Below are 16,484 nucleotides of genomic sequence, written 5' to 3' on the forward strand. Positions count from 1 at the left end.
TACCGCTTTAATTCACAATCCCCCTCCTGCCTTAGCCGTTCCACCTGTGTCGTCCTGCACTGTTACGGGGTTCCCAGGAAACAACGCCTCACCTTTGGTTGGGCACCTTGCAACCTTCTGGGCTCAGAGTGCAATTCTCCAACGTTAGGTAACTTTCGTTCTGTTTGTATCAGGACTGGGCATCTTTGTAAAGCAGCATCTGCAGTTCCTTCTTACATGTTTTTCAGGCGACTCCTTTGCATTCATTTGTTCAATCTGACCCACCAGAAATGTCCCACTCAACCAGATATACCTCCCCGTTGGATTGCAACCTTGTCGTTGTCGGGGAGCCATTGTGTCTCAGTGACCCCTAGAGCTATGCCAGCGGGAGATTCGTCTCCTGTTAGGGTTTCCCATGCTGGACAGGTCGAAGGGTAGAGACGAGACGAAGAGCGATCCACTAGTCCCCCAGGCTGGGGATTGAGCACATGGCTAACAACCCCGCCTTGTAAAACGAATATGTTACGGAAACAACAGCTGAAGGAATCAACGCAACTGGGCGTGACGGACTTCCAGGGCTATCGACAGACGCTAGGGTGAATGTCAATGGTGAAAGCCGAAAGGGAGCCACTGGCAGGAAGGTGGAAGTTCTGAATGCCAAACATAAGACTAGGATAGGAATAAAAGGAAAAGAGGGAGATCCAAAACTACATGGCGTCGAACTGTAGAGGAGGAAATGAAAACTATGGAATTGACCTGGGGTAGTGTCCAGAAACTAGCCCAGAACAGACAGGAGTGGAGAACCTTCATTGTTGCCCTACATGCCAGGAGGCATAATGGGCAGTAAGTAAATAAGTAACCAGATACACAACACCACCCAGATGTTGACATCATTATAAACCTTCTGTGCATTCCAACACTGCACAGATACGTGGACTATCAGAGAATAATTCGACCAGAAGAGAAAAAAGGTCAAGAGTTCCACGACTTTATTGGTTTTAAGTTGATAAATACATATTTTACAAATGTACACGCGAGTTTGCGGATCAGAGGTTTGGCGATAAGGATCGATTTATGTTAAGCTTCGGGTCCCGACAAATTTTGACATGACTTTCAACTCGACACAAAGGATGCTTGCAACGAGAGAAATGAATCGGAATGCAACGTGACAGCTTTGAAACGAAGCTTCCTCCCAGGGCAGGTTTCAGCTCTGCACACCGCTGCAACACCCCATGAACCGCTCCAGCAGCAACAACGTCTCGGCCTTGCAAAGCTCATCTTGGGGCATCACCAGGGCTGCATCCGGCCCTAAACGCCCACACACACACACACACACACAACATGTTTCCTCGCGATACAGCCGACGGCACATCTCAGCGACGGGCTACATCATGTCTGTAAGAGAGGCAACACAGTTTACTCGTAGCACGCTCCCTAAAAGCCAGGGCAATTAGCAGCGGGGGAGGGCGAGAGTTCACTGCCCTTTATAGACAATAGACAATAGACAATAGGTGCAGGAGTAGGCCATTCAGCCCTTCGAGCCAGCACCGCCATTCAATGCGATCATGGCTGATCACTCAATCAGTACCCCGTTCCTGCCTTCTCCCCATACCCCCTCACTCCGCTATCCTTAAGAGTTCTATCCAGCTCTCTCTTGAAAGCATCCAACGTTAGTCCAGAGATACAACGTGGACACGGTGTCTCCAGAGAGCGGATATTCAGAGAGCGGTGTGTCCATGAGAGCGGTCCTGACCTACCATCTACCACCTCATTGGAGACCCTCAAACTATGTGTAATGGGACTTTCCCTTGCACTGAACGTTATTCTATTCCTCCTGTGTCTGTATACTGTGGACGGCTTGAATGTAATCATGTATAGTTTTTCTGTTGACTGGATAGTTCTCAACAATATAGTGTTTCACTGTATTTCATTCTGTCTTGGTACAAGTGACAAGAAAATAAACTAAACGGGCCCTTCGGCCCACCGAGTCTGCGCCAACCAATGATCGCCACACACTAGTTACATCCTACACACCAGGGGCAATGTACAGAACGCAATCAGCCACAAACCGTAGTTCAGTTCAGTCCCTGCTCGTCTTTGGAGTGTGGGAGGAAACCGGAGCACTGGAGAAAATGCGTGCGGTCACAACTAAGGAGAGCGTACAATAGACAATAGGTGCAGGAGGAGGCCATTCGGCCCTTCGAGCCAGCACCACGATTCAATGTGATCATGGCTGATCATTCTCAATCAGTACCCCGTTCCTGCCTTCTCCCCATACCCCTGACTCCGCTATCCTTAAGAGCTCTATCCAACTCTCTCTTGAATGTATTCAGAGAATTGGCCTCCACTGCCCTCTGAGGCAGAGCATTCCACAGAGTCACATCTCTCTGACTAAAAAAGTTTTTCCTCATCTCTGTTCTAATGGATAGCGGAGTGAGGGGGTATTGGGAGAAGGCAGGAACGGGGTACTGATTGAGAGTGATCAGCCATGATCGCATTGAATGGTGGTGCTGGCTCGAAGGGCTGAATGGCCTACTCCTGCACCTATTGTCTATTGTCTATAAATGGCCTACCCCTTATTCTTAAACTGTGGCCCCTTGTTCTGGACTCCCCCAACATTGGGAACATGTTTCCTGTCTCTAACATGTCCAACCCCTTAATAATCTTATACGTTTCAATAAGATTCCCTCTCATCCTTCTAAATTCCAGTGTATACAAGCCTAGTCGCACCAGTCTTTCAACATATGACAGTCCCGCCATTCCGGGAATTAACATAGTAAACGTACGCTGCACGCCCTCAATAGCAAGAATATCCTTCCTCAAATTTGGAGACCAAAACTGCACACACGCTGTCAGGATCGACCCCAGGTGGGTCAGGCAGCATATGTGGAGAACATGGATAGGTGACGTTTCACAGAGTGCTGGAATAACTCAGCGGGTCAGGCAGCATCTGTGGAGAACACGGATAGGTGACGTTTCACAGAGTGCTGGAGTAACTCAGCGGGTCAGGCAGCATCTATGGAGACAAGGAATGGGTGACGTTTCGGGTCGAGGTTTGTAGGTTAATTGGCCTCTGCAAATTGCCCTCAACGTGCGGGGAGTGGATGTGAATGTGGGATAACATAGAACTAGTGCGAACGGGTGATCGATGGGCAGTGTGGACCTGGTGGGCCGAAAGGCCTGTTTCCATGCTGCATCTCTACTCTAAGCAGCACTAAACTGATCCGCACTTCTCCTTGCTCAAGGATCCTAAATACTTTATTGCCAAGATGCTCGTGTCAAAGTGTAGTTACTGTTATAACGTAGGAAACACTGAACACTATTTATACACAGTCCGCTCCCTCTGAAACAGTGATGTGGTACACCCAGACTGTCTGCTCAGTGACACAAGAAAGCTGGAACCTTGAGCAAAACACTAAGCGCTGGAAGAACTCAGCGGGGAAGGCAGCATCTGTGGAAACTAAACTAGGGAAATGGACAGGACAAAATGAAGTTTCAGGTCTGGACACTCCAGCCTGCTCGGAACACTAAATTATTGCCCGCAACAGGTTATTAAAGGGGAGTGTTATTGCTTTTATCCTGTATCTGTACAATGTGGATGGCTCAATTGTAATCATGTGCAGTCTTTCCGCTGACTGGATACCACGCAACAACAAAGCTTCTCACTCTACCTCGGTATAAGTGACGGGAAACAAAACTGAGCGCAATTGGTCGCCCTTTCTTTCAATATAATCGCAGCTGGTCGCTGCAGATTCTGCCCGATGGGGTCTGGTACTGCTGCTGCTGCTGTGGGTCCTAAACTACCCTGTGACACCAGTCAGAACCAAGCCAGCTTCCTGGCCAATGCGTCTGTGTGAACTGACACGAGTCAAACGGATGGTGTTGGGATGCCAACTTGCCAGCTTGGTGAGCACATTCACAGCTGTGCTTCCTGCAGCAACACACGGCCGCGGCTACAACGCATTCTGATCACCCACAGGCCACTTTTTGTAAACTTATTATTTTTGTAAAAATGGGATATGTGGAAACCACAAACAAGGACATCCCTCATTTCCTCATGAACAACATCGTGACCAGCACAGTGCGACAACTGTATCCATAAGTGATATGAATCGGCCCTTCGGGTCACCATCTACATTTCCCCCATTCTGAATCTGACTCAAGTTGGTGAGATTCTGGGGCACGAGTTATGAATTGAACTCAAAATATACAGTTTGAAAATGCAGTCATAAAGCAAGAACTGATAAAGGGTCTTCAATCTGAAATATCAGCTGCTTCTCTCTCTCTCTCTACAGTTGCTGCCTGACCTGCTGAGTGTTTCCAACATTTTCAGTTTTATTACGGGATAACAGAACGTAACTTTAAACTTTAAAATAATATCTGCAGAGGGAATATCAGAGAGCAACTTAGAAACATAGAAAATAGGTGCATGGGTAGGACATTCGGCCCTTCGAGCCAGCACCGCCATTCAATATGATCATGGCTTCAAATCTACTCTGCAGATTGGAGTAAGGGAAATGGTTCTGCAGTGTTTCTGGGAGAAGGGAATTGCCTTTAAACTTGTTCCTTGGCTGGGCTCTGGGATGCAACCAATCAACAATCAACTCATCCAAGGGAATCAAGGACTAGTCACTGCATGAGGATAGTTAAAAGATCTCTAGAACAACACAAACTCAGAGAAGAGGCAGCATCTGACTTCACTCATTATACCAGAGCCCAGTTAGAGAACACATTTTGCAGAAAGAGGGATAACCAATTGGTAACAGAGATAGTAGATACTTTACTGTTGACGCATCGTAACATATTTTAAATGATTAGGTACCTGCTAATGTCTGATCCAGGTCTGCAATAAAATCCTCCAGCTCTTTTGTGTCTCCAAGTTTGGCTTCAGAAAAAAAAAAAAGGAATTAATTCACGTTGCAAATGCCTTGGAAGATCCTTGGTACAACATCAATTACAACTTCTTATATTTGCATGGCGCTTTTCAGATAAATACATTGCAGGAGGGTAAACAAGCACTAGGTGTCTGGTAGAAATGCACAAAGACTTCCAAAACAGAAACATTAGCTCTTTACCACATGTAGCCCTAGACTCTGCCCATCAGAACACAACTGGTGCCATGTTCCCTGCAACTCAAGCACCGTCCTGACTTACAGATACATCTCAGCGTCATGGAATTCGCTTTCTGACTATGCAGTAGGAGTAACAAGAGTCAAGGGTGTTTAATTGTCATATGTAACAAAAGCAGAACAATGACATTCTTACTTGCAGCAGCATAACAGGCCAGTAAAAACAGTACTCATAGATAACATTAAAAAACAATCAAAACCCCAATATTATTGGGAAATGCCTGACATCCTGAGTAAACATGACACAGATCAGTGCAGGAAAATAACTGCAGATGCTGGTACAAATCGAAGGTATCACAAAATGTTGGAGTAACTCAGCGGGTCAGGCAGCACCTCTGGAGAGAAGGAATGGGTGACCCAAAGGGTCTCGACCCGAAACGTCACCCATTCCTTCGCTCCAGAGATGCTGCCTGACCTGCTGAGTTACTCCAGCATTTTGTGATACCTTCACACAGATCAGTGATTTTTTAAAAAAAGACCAACTCTGAATGAATGATCTGAAAAATGCTGGCACTCCAGCGATGTTTTTGGTGGGACACAGATACGATAGTGGCAGTATCGTAGAGAGGCTGCTAAATAGGCACATGGATATACAGGGCATGGAGGGATATGGATCACGTGCAGGCAGGGGAGATTAGTGTATTTTGGCATCATGTTCAGCAGAGACATTGTGGGCTGAAGGGCCTGGTCCTGTGCTGTGCTGTTCTATACTCTAGATGCAGCAGACGTTACAAGGAGCCCATTGTTCATGAGGGCCACAGACATGAAATTCGTTGCCCTGCGTTTAAGTGGGAGACTAACTTGTGTTTCCGCCACCCCTCCTGCAAAGTCACAACAGCAAAATGGGAGAAGAATATTCCACGCAAGTAGCAAAATCCAGGACTAAGCTGTAAATAACCAGTCTGCAATAGACTAATTCATAAGTGGGGAACATTTCCGTGGACTGTGACCAACATCGCAGTGCCATATGTTGCTGATTCTGGTGAACAAAACAGTTAAACCACTTGACCACACAAGTACATCAGCCACTTTCAGTTTAACGTTCCTCATACAATTTTGGCATCATTAACATTTGCCATTATTCTCCTGTTCTCTGCAAGTATCTGCATTTTCCCAAATATCTTACGATTAGAGGGCATAGCTTTAAAGGCGAGAGGGGCAAGGTTTATAGGAAATGTTGGGGTAAGATTTATTTATTTTTAAACGGGGTGACAGTGACGGGTTTTCACTGTACCTCGATACACGTGACAATAAGCTCAAGTGTAAATGTAACCTGGGTGCCAGGAACACACTGCCAGGGGTGGTGGTGCAGGTCGCTACAATGCTGGTGTTTAAGAGGCTTCTAGATGGGCACATGCATATACAAGGGGGGATATGAACAATTGCAGGTGGATGTTACATCATCTTGGCATCTTGTTCAGTACAGACACTGTGGGCCAAAGGGCTAATTCCCATGTTGTTTTCTCTCTATGTTCTATGGTCTCGGATCCATCAATTGTTGCTGGATCATCTATTTACATCTACATTGCCCGATTTCTTCCCACATTTTAAAAACTACTAGACCAAGTGAACCCATTGGGCCAAAACCTCTCCTGCATTGGTACAGCACCCTCTCCTCCCCTTCCCCCCACTCCATCCCCCTCAACCCCCTTATCCTCCCTCCTCCCTCCCTCCCCTCTCCCTCGGAGATAGATTTAAACTTTAAAATGTGAATAACTTAAAAAATATAACACCAATTTCAATGAAACTTCTTCATTTAGCATCAAAGGGACAACAGTAAATAAGGTGGGCCTAAAATTGTCATGCTATCGTGTACCACTTTGACCGTAGTTCAGGAACAAACAAACGTTTCAGTATATAGATTATGCCGCAATCTGTCCCAACCAAAACCAATTCTTTGGAATGCAGTCGTGCAAACATTAGTCGAGCCACATTCAGAGTATTGTGGACCGTTCTGGTCACCACGTTACAGGTAGGATGTGGAAGCTTTGGAGAGGGCGCAGAAGGTGGTCACTGGGATGTTGTCTGGATTGGACAATATCACCTGCATTGAGAGGTTGGACAAACCTGGATGGTTTTCTCTGGAATGTCAGAGGCTGAGGGGAGGCCCAGTTGAAGTTTATAAAATTATGAGTGGCACAGACAGGATAAATAGACTCTTTTACCCTGGGTGGAAATCGCGAATACAAGAAGGCATTGATTTAGAATGGGAGATGGAAAGTTTAAAGAACATTTGCATTGATTTAGAATGGGAGAGGGAAAGTTTAAAGATGATTTGCAAGGCAAGTTCCTAGTTCAAGCCAGATGAACAGACAGGGAATTAATGGGCAGAGATTATGTGCAGGCAGATAGGAATGGTTTATATTAGCATTATGGACAGCACAGACATCAGGGGCTGAATGGCCTGTCCCAGTGTTTTATGGCTCTGTGCCATAAACTGTTTGGCTGACATAGATTCATAGAATCACACAGCATGGAAACAGGCCCTTTGGCCCAACTTGCCCTCACCGGCCAACATGTCCCATCTACACTAGTCCCACCTGCCTGCGTTTGATCCATATCCCTCCAAACCTGTCAATTCCCCAAAGATGGCCATGTGCACAATTGTGGTAAAAAAAGAAATGCAGATCTGGTTTACAAAACAAAACACAAAGTGCTGGAGTAACTCAGCAGGTCAGGCAGGATCTCTGGAGGACACAGATAGGTGATGTTCCAGGCCAGAACCCATCTTCATCGCTCATGTCTTTTTTTGAACGGTTGTGATTAATGAATCATGATGCCCTCAGTCAATCTGAGGGCTTTGGTTGACTACCTGACTACCAGGTATCAGTGCCTCATGGCCCCACTGAAAGTCATCAAGAGTAACAGTAGGATTAGTCATGCACGGATGTGGAGCCTACCTTTGGTTGTTGCTGTGTCCACGGAGTTCAGCTTCTCAATGCTGCAGCTCAAGCTGCTATCAGCAGATGATGCCGTGCCTGTCAACAGAAAGGGGAGGTCGTTGCTTTGTGCAGCTTTATTTCATGTTCCATGTACACATTAACAGTCACCTCAATCCACAGGGTGATCAACAGCAAGCATGGAGGTCAGAAGTGAGGACAATTATTGGTCTTGCTCCAACGTACACCACAAGCAGGTTCTTCCTCTCAGTTTAATTGGGAGTCAAGGGTTACGGCGAGAAGGCAGGAGATTTGGGTTGAGAGGGAAAGATAGATCAGCCATGATTAATGGTGGAGTAGGCACGAAGGGCCGAATGGCCCAATTCTGTACCTAGATCCTATGAACATGTATTAGCCCTTCTCAATATTGTGTGAGACCAAATGCCAGTAGCATTTCTTGACATCAAGTATCACAATAAAGGTCACAGTGTCCAATACCACAGCCACAATATATGCTGCCTATTCCACGATTGGACATGGAAGACCACTACTCAGAAAATGGAAGAATCAGAGTGAGAATGTTCTCAAAGCTTTCCAAACCACATCCCCCATGACCAATGAGCAGTCAAACTAGAGAAGCAACATCCAGAATTGTACTAAACATCATGGCTCTCCCTGTTGGGAACATAGAACTATAGACAATAGGTGCAGGAGTAGGCCATCCAGCCCTTCGAGCCAGCATCGCCATTCAATATGATATACATATTCATACAGGAGCTAGCTGAAATGGCCAAGGAAGTAGACAACACAAGGTCTGTTACCCACGGTAGGAGAAAATCAAGAACCAGAGGACAGAGGTTTAGGCTGAAAGGAGCAAGATTTAATTGAAATCTGGAGGCATAATATTTTCACTGGTGGTGGTGAGATGGAATGAGCTGTCAGAGGAGGTAGTTGAGGCAGAAACAATAATGGCATTTGAAAGTCACTTGTACAGGCACATGGATAGGAAGGTTTGAGGGATATGTAGCAAATGCAGGCGAATGAGAGTAGCCTAGATGTGGCATGTTGGTTGACATCGATGCGAGGCGCCAAAGAACCTGTTTCCGTGCTGTAGGACCATGACCTACCAACAACCCAGGTCACTCAAAGCCTCGTCTGTGACAGTGTTCAGGCCCAACGTTAGACTCCACATAACTGGAATGGAAGCAACTCATGACCTCAGGGAACGGTCACGAGGAGAGGCAGAGGCAGAAAGAAGATCTACATTGACTGCAGATCATTTTACAATGTCTCAGAGTTGTGGTAAGTAATATGTAATTGGGTTATTTTCCACCATACATATTGAAAGTGAGGATGAGTCATACAGACCGACTGCATCACGAAGTGATACTGACGGGAAACACTCTCAGGGCATATTAACGCCAGACATGGTTTTCCCCTTCTCGAGAAAGGTAATGAAATTAACCTGCTGAGGAACCATGTTGATGACAATAATGTTTAATTAACCCCGGATAAAACAGATGCCTGCCACAAGTTTTTAAACACAAAGTTCAATGCAAGCTGACCCGTTCTCATTTTATCTTAAACATAAAACATAATCACACCATCACCAAAAGTGTCAAAGTAAAGGTCAAATGAGCAGTGGCACAGTGTGTAGGATCCAAATTGTGTCATTTTTATGCAGAACCTAAACCAAGCTCGGGTAATTTTAACTTAATTTGTTAAGGAGGAAATCTAAGACATGGGTGTGTCGTGATTTTAAACTTTACTCGATGATGTCGGCTGGTGGTAAAACTGGGCTAAAATGGTGATGCATCAAATCATAGACACAAAACACTGGAGTAGCTCAACGTGTCAGACAGCATCTCTGGAGAAAAACAATAGGTGACTTTTCGGATCGAGTCCCTTCTTCAGACTATTCATTTTCTCTAAAGGTACATCCTTTTATTCAGAGGCTGTGCAATCTGGTCCTAGACTCTCCCACTATGGAAACATCCTCTCCATGTTCATTCTGTCTAGTCTACGTCTAATAGTTGTGCGGACTGGAATTACAAACTATGAACTCTCTTTAATCAAACTTGAGTGGACTTTATCTTGCACTAAATATTGTACCCTTTATCTGTGCATTGTGGACAGCTTGATGGTAGTTGTGTAGAGTCTCTTCTTTGACTGGATAGCCGCAACAAAAATCTTTTCATTCTACCTCGGAGCATGTGACACTAATCTAAACCTAAACTAAAACTAAGCTGCCATTTGGCCTGTTCTGAAATCAGAACAAAGCTGTCTGAAAAGCAGCCGCAGTGTATGACTCTGCCCCAGTCCCCACGCCCTTCACATGACACAATGGAGTGTTTACTCACCACACTCTGGGTCCTCAATCCCACTGTCCACGACACTCATCGCACCCAGCCGCTTCTGATTCAAATCTTCCGCATATTCAAAGCCAGACTTTGCAGAGCTGGACAGATCGTCGATGACCACGTTGAATTCATTGAGAACAGCATCAAATTCATCCTCGTTCCACACTGAAAGCAATCAGAATTAAATCATGTTCCCACAAGTTACTTGGTAAATGTTAAGCAGTCATGTTGCAAGAACAACACACGAGACCCCAATAAACAGAAGGAGGAGACACCAGGAACTACGGATGCCAAAATATCATGTAGAACACCAAGTGTTGGAGGAACTCAGCAGGCCAGGCTGGATGGAGACAGACACACAATGCTGGAGCAACTCAGGGGGACAAGCAGCATCTCTGGATGGAGACAGACACACAATGCTGGAGCAACTCAATGGGACAAACAGCATCTCTGGATGGAAACAGACACAAAATGCTGGAGCAACTCAGGGGGACAAGCAGCATCTCTGGATGGAAACAGACACACAATGCTGGAGCAACTCAGTGGGACAAGCAGCATCTCTGGATGGAAGTAATGGGTGATGTTTCGGTGGAGACCCTTCTTCAGACTGAGCATCAGATTTACAGAGATAAGGGAGTGCAAGGGATCAAAAGAGATGGAGATCAAGGAAAATGTCGAATAGACCATTGTTAGCTAGGAGAAAGACGTACAGGTATGTAGGTTAATTGGCTGGGTGAATGTAAATGTAAAAATTGTCCCTAGTGGGTGTAAGATAGTGTTAGTGTACGGGGATCGCTGGGCGGCACGGACTTGGTGGGCCGAAAAGGCCTGTTTCCGGCTGTATATATATATATGATGATGTATGATGATGAGAAGGTGACAACAAAGCAAACAGGGATAGAATGTAATCAGGGGGACAGTCAGACTAGTCAGAGAACTGGGAAATGGGAGGGATGGAGGCAGATGGAAAGCAAGAGTTACTTGAAATTAGAGAAGTCAATATTCATACCGCTGGGGTGTAAGCTGCCAAAGCGAAATATGAAGTGTTGTTCCCCAATTTGCGCTGGGTCTCACTCTGACAGGAAGGTCAGTGTGGGAATGGGAGGGGAAGTTAAAGTGTTTAGCAACCGAGAGATCAGGTTGGTTTAGGCGGACTGAGCAGAGGTGTTCATCGAAGATTTTCTATAAGATCCCCTCTCATCCTTCTAAATTCCAGGGAACACAAGCCCACTCACTCCATTATTTCATCATATGTCAGTCCCTCCATCCCGGGATTTAACCTCGTGAATAGGGTTGCCAACTTCCTCACTCCCAAATAAGGGACAAGGTGACATCACCGCCCTGCGCCCCACGTGGCCTCACCCAGCCAGCGGCCACGTGCTCCCGCTCCACCATTGGCGGCCGCCCGGGCCGGGAGATGGGTTGCTCTGCAACCTCCGTTAGGCAGTGCCCAGGCCTACACTGTCCGGGACTACAGCGGCCACTGAGCCGAGAGTGCCCCCCCTACCCCTACCCCCCCAACCCCCACCACCCCCCCCCCCCAACCCCCACCACCCCCCCCCCCCCCCCTCCGGGCCTAATACGGGACAAGGGCGTCCCGCACGGGACAAACCACTTTAGCCCAAAATACGGGACGGTTGGCAACCCTGCTCATGAACCTCCGCTGCACTCCATCAATAGCAAGAACGTACTTTCTCAAATTAAGAGACCAAAACTTCACACAATACTCCAGGTGCGATCTCATCAGGGCCATGTACAACTGCAGTAGAACCTCCTTGCTCCTGAACTCTCATTCTCTCGCAATGAAGGCCAACTGCCTGATCCGCTGAGTTACTCCAGCACTCTGTGAAACGTCACCTATCCATGTTCTCCACAGATGCTGCCTGACCCACTGAGTTACTATCATGCATCATATGTTTTATGGTTCTGAGCTCTGTATTTTCTCCGTAACCCTCAGCAACCTCTTTCCTACATTCTCCCTGCCCTTACTCATTGATTGGGTGGATAATTTGTCCTGTGTTATTTTGTGCCATTTGTCGTAGTGTACTTTGGGACCTCTTTCTATGGTGAAGATGATATTTGAGTTTAAGATGCTCTTTTGATGACAGATGATAAGCCAGATACCAGCTGCAGAACTCACAAATCACTGTTCCTTGGGGCTTGTAATAACAAGGAACTGCAGATGCTTGTTTATACCAGAGAAAAACACTTATGCCAGAATAACTCAGCAGGTCAGGCAGAATCCTGAAGAACGTGGATACGTGACGTTTTGGGTTGGAACCCTTCTTCAGACTGATCTGAAGAAGGGTCCCAGCTCAAAACATCACCTGTCCATGTTCTCCCGGGTTGCTGCCTGACCTGCTGAGTTACTCCAGCACTTTGTGTCTTTCCTTAGGGCTTAATGAAAAAGAGCTTACTTATATTTTACAGTTCCTATTTCTTGCTTTGGGACACAGGAGACCAATTGCAGTGGCTCTGGTTAGATTTCAAAAGATATTCCTGCAACGCCTTTAAGGTTATGGATACCAGTGGTGGAGGGATTTAAATCAGCTCACTTAAATGCTGGAATTGGAAGACAATGGAGCCAGGCTGGATGAAGTTAAGGAGAATAGGACGGCCAAGAGTTTGGGCTGACAAAATGATATAACGGAATCACAGAGGGGGAGCAGTGACAGAGGACGTTGCTGAACTCTCGTCGGGGAGAGAAGGAGAACTTCTCCAAAGTAGACATACCTCGAGGAGATTTTGCAGGGGGGGCATTTAATCAAACAGAGTACAGCGCAGCAGGGGAACAGGCCATTCGGCCCACAATTTTTAAGGCTGAGATAGGTAGATTATTGATTATTGCAGGTGTCAGAGGTTATGGGGAGAAGGCAGGAGAATGGGGTTAGGAAGGGGAGATAGATCAGCCATGATTGAATGGTGGAGTAGACCTGATGGACCGAATGGCCTAATTCTACACCTATCACTTACGAACAATGTCTGTGCCGTACATGACGCCGTTAAACGCGTCTGCTCTGCCTAATCCATAATCCGTGATCCATATCCCTGCATATCCACATGCCTATCCAAAAGCCTCTAAAACGCCACTATGGTATCTGCCTCCACCGCCACCACTGGCAGCGCGTTCCGGGCACCCACCACCCTTTGTGTAAAGAAACACTTGCCACGCACATCTTTCTTTCTTTGGCTTTCTTTGTCCCGGCCCCCCTGACATCAGTTTGAAGAAGGGTCTCGACCCGAAACGCCAGCCATTCCTTCTCTCCGGAGATGCTGCCCGACCCGCTGAGTTACTCCAGCACTCTGTGAAACGTCACCTATCCACGTTCTCCACAGATGCTGCCTGACCCGCTGAGTTACTCCAGCACTCTTTGACACCACGCCCCGCACATCTGCTTTACACTTTGCCCCTCTCATCTTCACGTTCCGCTCTCTTGTCTTTGACATTTACACCCTGGGGGGAGGTTCTGCGCCTATTTATGGGGTCAGCATTTTCCCTGCCGGGCGTAGGCTCGGACTTGCCGCGGATCCCGGGACTGAGCTCGTCTCACCGGCAGCGGGATCCCCGAGCGGGCGCCGGGCACTCTCGGTGGGAGCCGGGACCAGCGAGGCGTGGCTCGGACAACCCGGCGTGTCAGAGCCAGCAGCCCCGGGTTGTCAGGCAGTCTCCCAGCCTCTCCCAGCGGGGACCCGGGTGGGTGGGGGGCTGGCTACCCTCGCCCACTCTCCCACCCCCGCCCACTCACCCCCACCCCCGCCCACTCACCCCCACCCCCGCCCACTCACCCCCACCCCCGCGCCGCCCACACCCCCACCCGGGTCCCAGCCCGCACCCACACCCGCCCAGCGCCCACTCCCCCGATCACTCCGTACCCACTCCCCAATCCCCCCCCCCCGGTCCCAGCGCCCACCTACCCGCGCCCACTTTCCCGCACATTGCCAACCCCCGACCACTATCCCACCCCCGACCACTATCCCACCCCCACCACAGCGCCTTACCCGCTGTGTGCGCCTGTGTTGCGCTCATGGCTGCGACTGTCCGCCGCTCAGCGCTGCGTTGCTTTATCCCCCTCACACTCCCGCCTCCAACCTCCACCCGCCAATCACTGGCCGCACTCGCATGATGGGCATCCCCGCCAACCAATGAGGGCGAAAACCTCCTGCCCAGTGACGTCACTGCGGGGGCACTCCCCTACGTCACGGGATTCCCCGCACCCACCCAATCTCCCGCCCTCTCCCCACGCGTGTCAGCAGCCCAGCGATATTGCATCAAATGCTGGACGCACGCAGCAGTCCAGGGTAACCCAACACTGGACCCAGTCCTTGGAGCGCCGGGCGATGAGGGGTGATCTTACAGCACCAGTCCAGGGCAACCCAACACTGGACCCAGTCCTTGGAGCGCCGGGCGATGAGGGGTGATCTTACAGCACCAGTCCAGGGCAACCCAACACTGGACCCAGTCCTTGGAGCGCCGGGCAATGAGGGGTGATCTTACAGCACTAGTCCAGGGCAACACTCTGACTGAAAAAGTTTTTCCTCATCTCCGTTCTAAATGGCTTACACCTTATTCTTAAATGGTGGCCCCTGGTTCTGGACTCCCCCAACATTGGGAACATGTTTCCTGCCTCTAACGTGCCCAGTCCCTTAATAATCTTATATGTTTCGATAAGATCCCTTCTCATCCTTCTAAATTCCAGTGTATACAAGCCTAGTCACTCCGGTCTTTCAACATACGACAGTCCCGCCATTTCGGGAATTAACCTAGTAAACCTACGCTGCACGCCCTCAATAGCAGGAATATCATATCATATCATATCATATATATATGATATTCCTGAAATTTCACGCAAAGGGTGGTGGGTATATGGTACAATCTGCCAGAGGAGGTAGTTGAGGCAGTTACTATCACTATGTGAAGAAACAGAAGTCAAGCCAAGAGCATTTATGTCTTGAACCCGGAGGTCACGGTTTTCAGGCTCTCCTACCCTTCTTCCCAATGGTAGGTGTAAAATGAGCATGGATGACAGGGTCATGTATTCAAGAGAGAGTTAGATATAGCTCTTAGGGCTAACGGAATCAAGGGACATGGGGAGAAAGCAGGAACAGGGTACCGATTTTCGATGATCAGCCATGATCATATTGAATGGTGTTGCTGGCTCGAAGGGCCAAATGGCCTCCTCCTGCACTTATTTGCTTTGTTTCTATGTGCTTCTATCTCACAGCACCAGAGACCTGGGTTGGATATCTGTGTACAGTTTGCACGTTCTCCCTATGACCATGTGGGTTTTCACCGGGTGTTCCGATTTTATTCCATGTCCCAAATGGGTGCAGGTTGGTAGGTTATTTGGCCTCTGACAATTGTCGCTCGTGTGTGGGATAGAGCTAGTGTATTTGTGATCTTTGGTCAGCATGGATTTGATGGGCGGAAAGGCCCGTTTCAATGCTGTGCCTCTAATCTGTCACTAAACTAAATAAAGAACATAAATAAATAACGAAATAAAAAGGCTCAGTCCGCCTAGACCTACCTGATCTCCCAGTTGCTAAACTCCACCTCCCATTCCCACACTGACCTTTCTGCCTTGGAACCTCCACTGGCAATACAAACTGGAGGAACAGCACCTTATATTTCGCTGGGGCAGCTTACACCCCAACGGCATGAATACGGTGTGCTCGTGAAATCTTGAGATCTTGAAATCTTGAGGTCGCCACTTGGCTATCTGAAACGTCACGAGGAGAGTGGAGGGACTCTAAAACGAGAAGATTATTTACAGATAGTAAATGAGAAGAACCTGTGAGAGAATGGGGAAGTGGAATCGGAGAAGAATGTTACAGTTGCAAAACGTCGTGACTGCTGGTAATATGAAAAGAGGAAAGAGATGGTGAAACTCCTGACAGATCAGCTGGCATCTGTGGTGAGAGAAACAGTAAATGATTCCAGTTGATGTACCAACACATCACGTGTGTCACCAGGGGGGATAGAACTTTGGACCACTGCTACGCGCCATTCAGGAAAGGCTACAAGGCCGTTTCTCTCCCTCCTTTTGGAAAATCTGACCACGCTGCCATTTTCCTGCCGCCGGAGTATAAACAACGGATAGTACGGCAAACGACAGTGACAAGGGACGTAAAGCGGTGGT

General features: G+C 47.9%; 1 protein-coding gene across 1 annotated transcript; it reads right to left on the minus strand.

Moving 5' to 3' along the window:
• Positions 1-967: 967 nt before the first annotated feature.
• Positions 968-14,374, minus strand: LOC144600456 (regulator of cell cycle RGCC-like). Its single transcript, XM_078412073.1, has 5 exons — positions 14,347-14,374; positions 10,348-10,512; positions 8,009-8,086; positions 4,802-4,864; positions 968-1,374 (listed from the first exon to the last, which is right to left on the minus strand). The coding sequence occupies exons 1-5, from the start codon at positions 14,372-14,374 to the stop codon at positions 1,364-1,366; spliced, it is 345 nt and encodes a 114-aa protein (XP_078268199.1). The 3' UTR covers positions 968-1,363.
• Between the last annotated feature and the right edge of the window lie 2,110 nt (positions 14,375-16,484).

The sequence above is a fragment of the Rhinoraja longicauda genome, chromosome 15 (assembly GCF_053455715.1).
Source record: "Rhinoraja longicauda isolate Sanriku21f chromosome 15, sRhiLon1.1, whole genome shotgun sequence".
NCBI classification, from domain to species: Eukaryota; Metazoa; Chordata; class Chondrichthyes; order Rajiformes; family Arhynchobatidae; genus Rhinoraja; species Rhinoraja longicauda.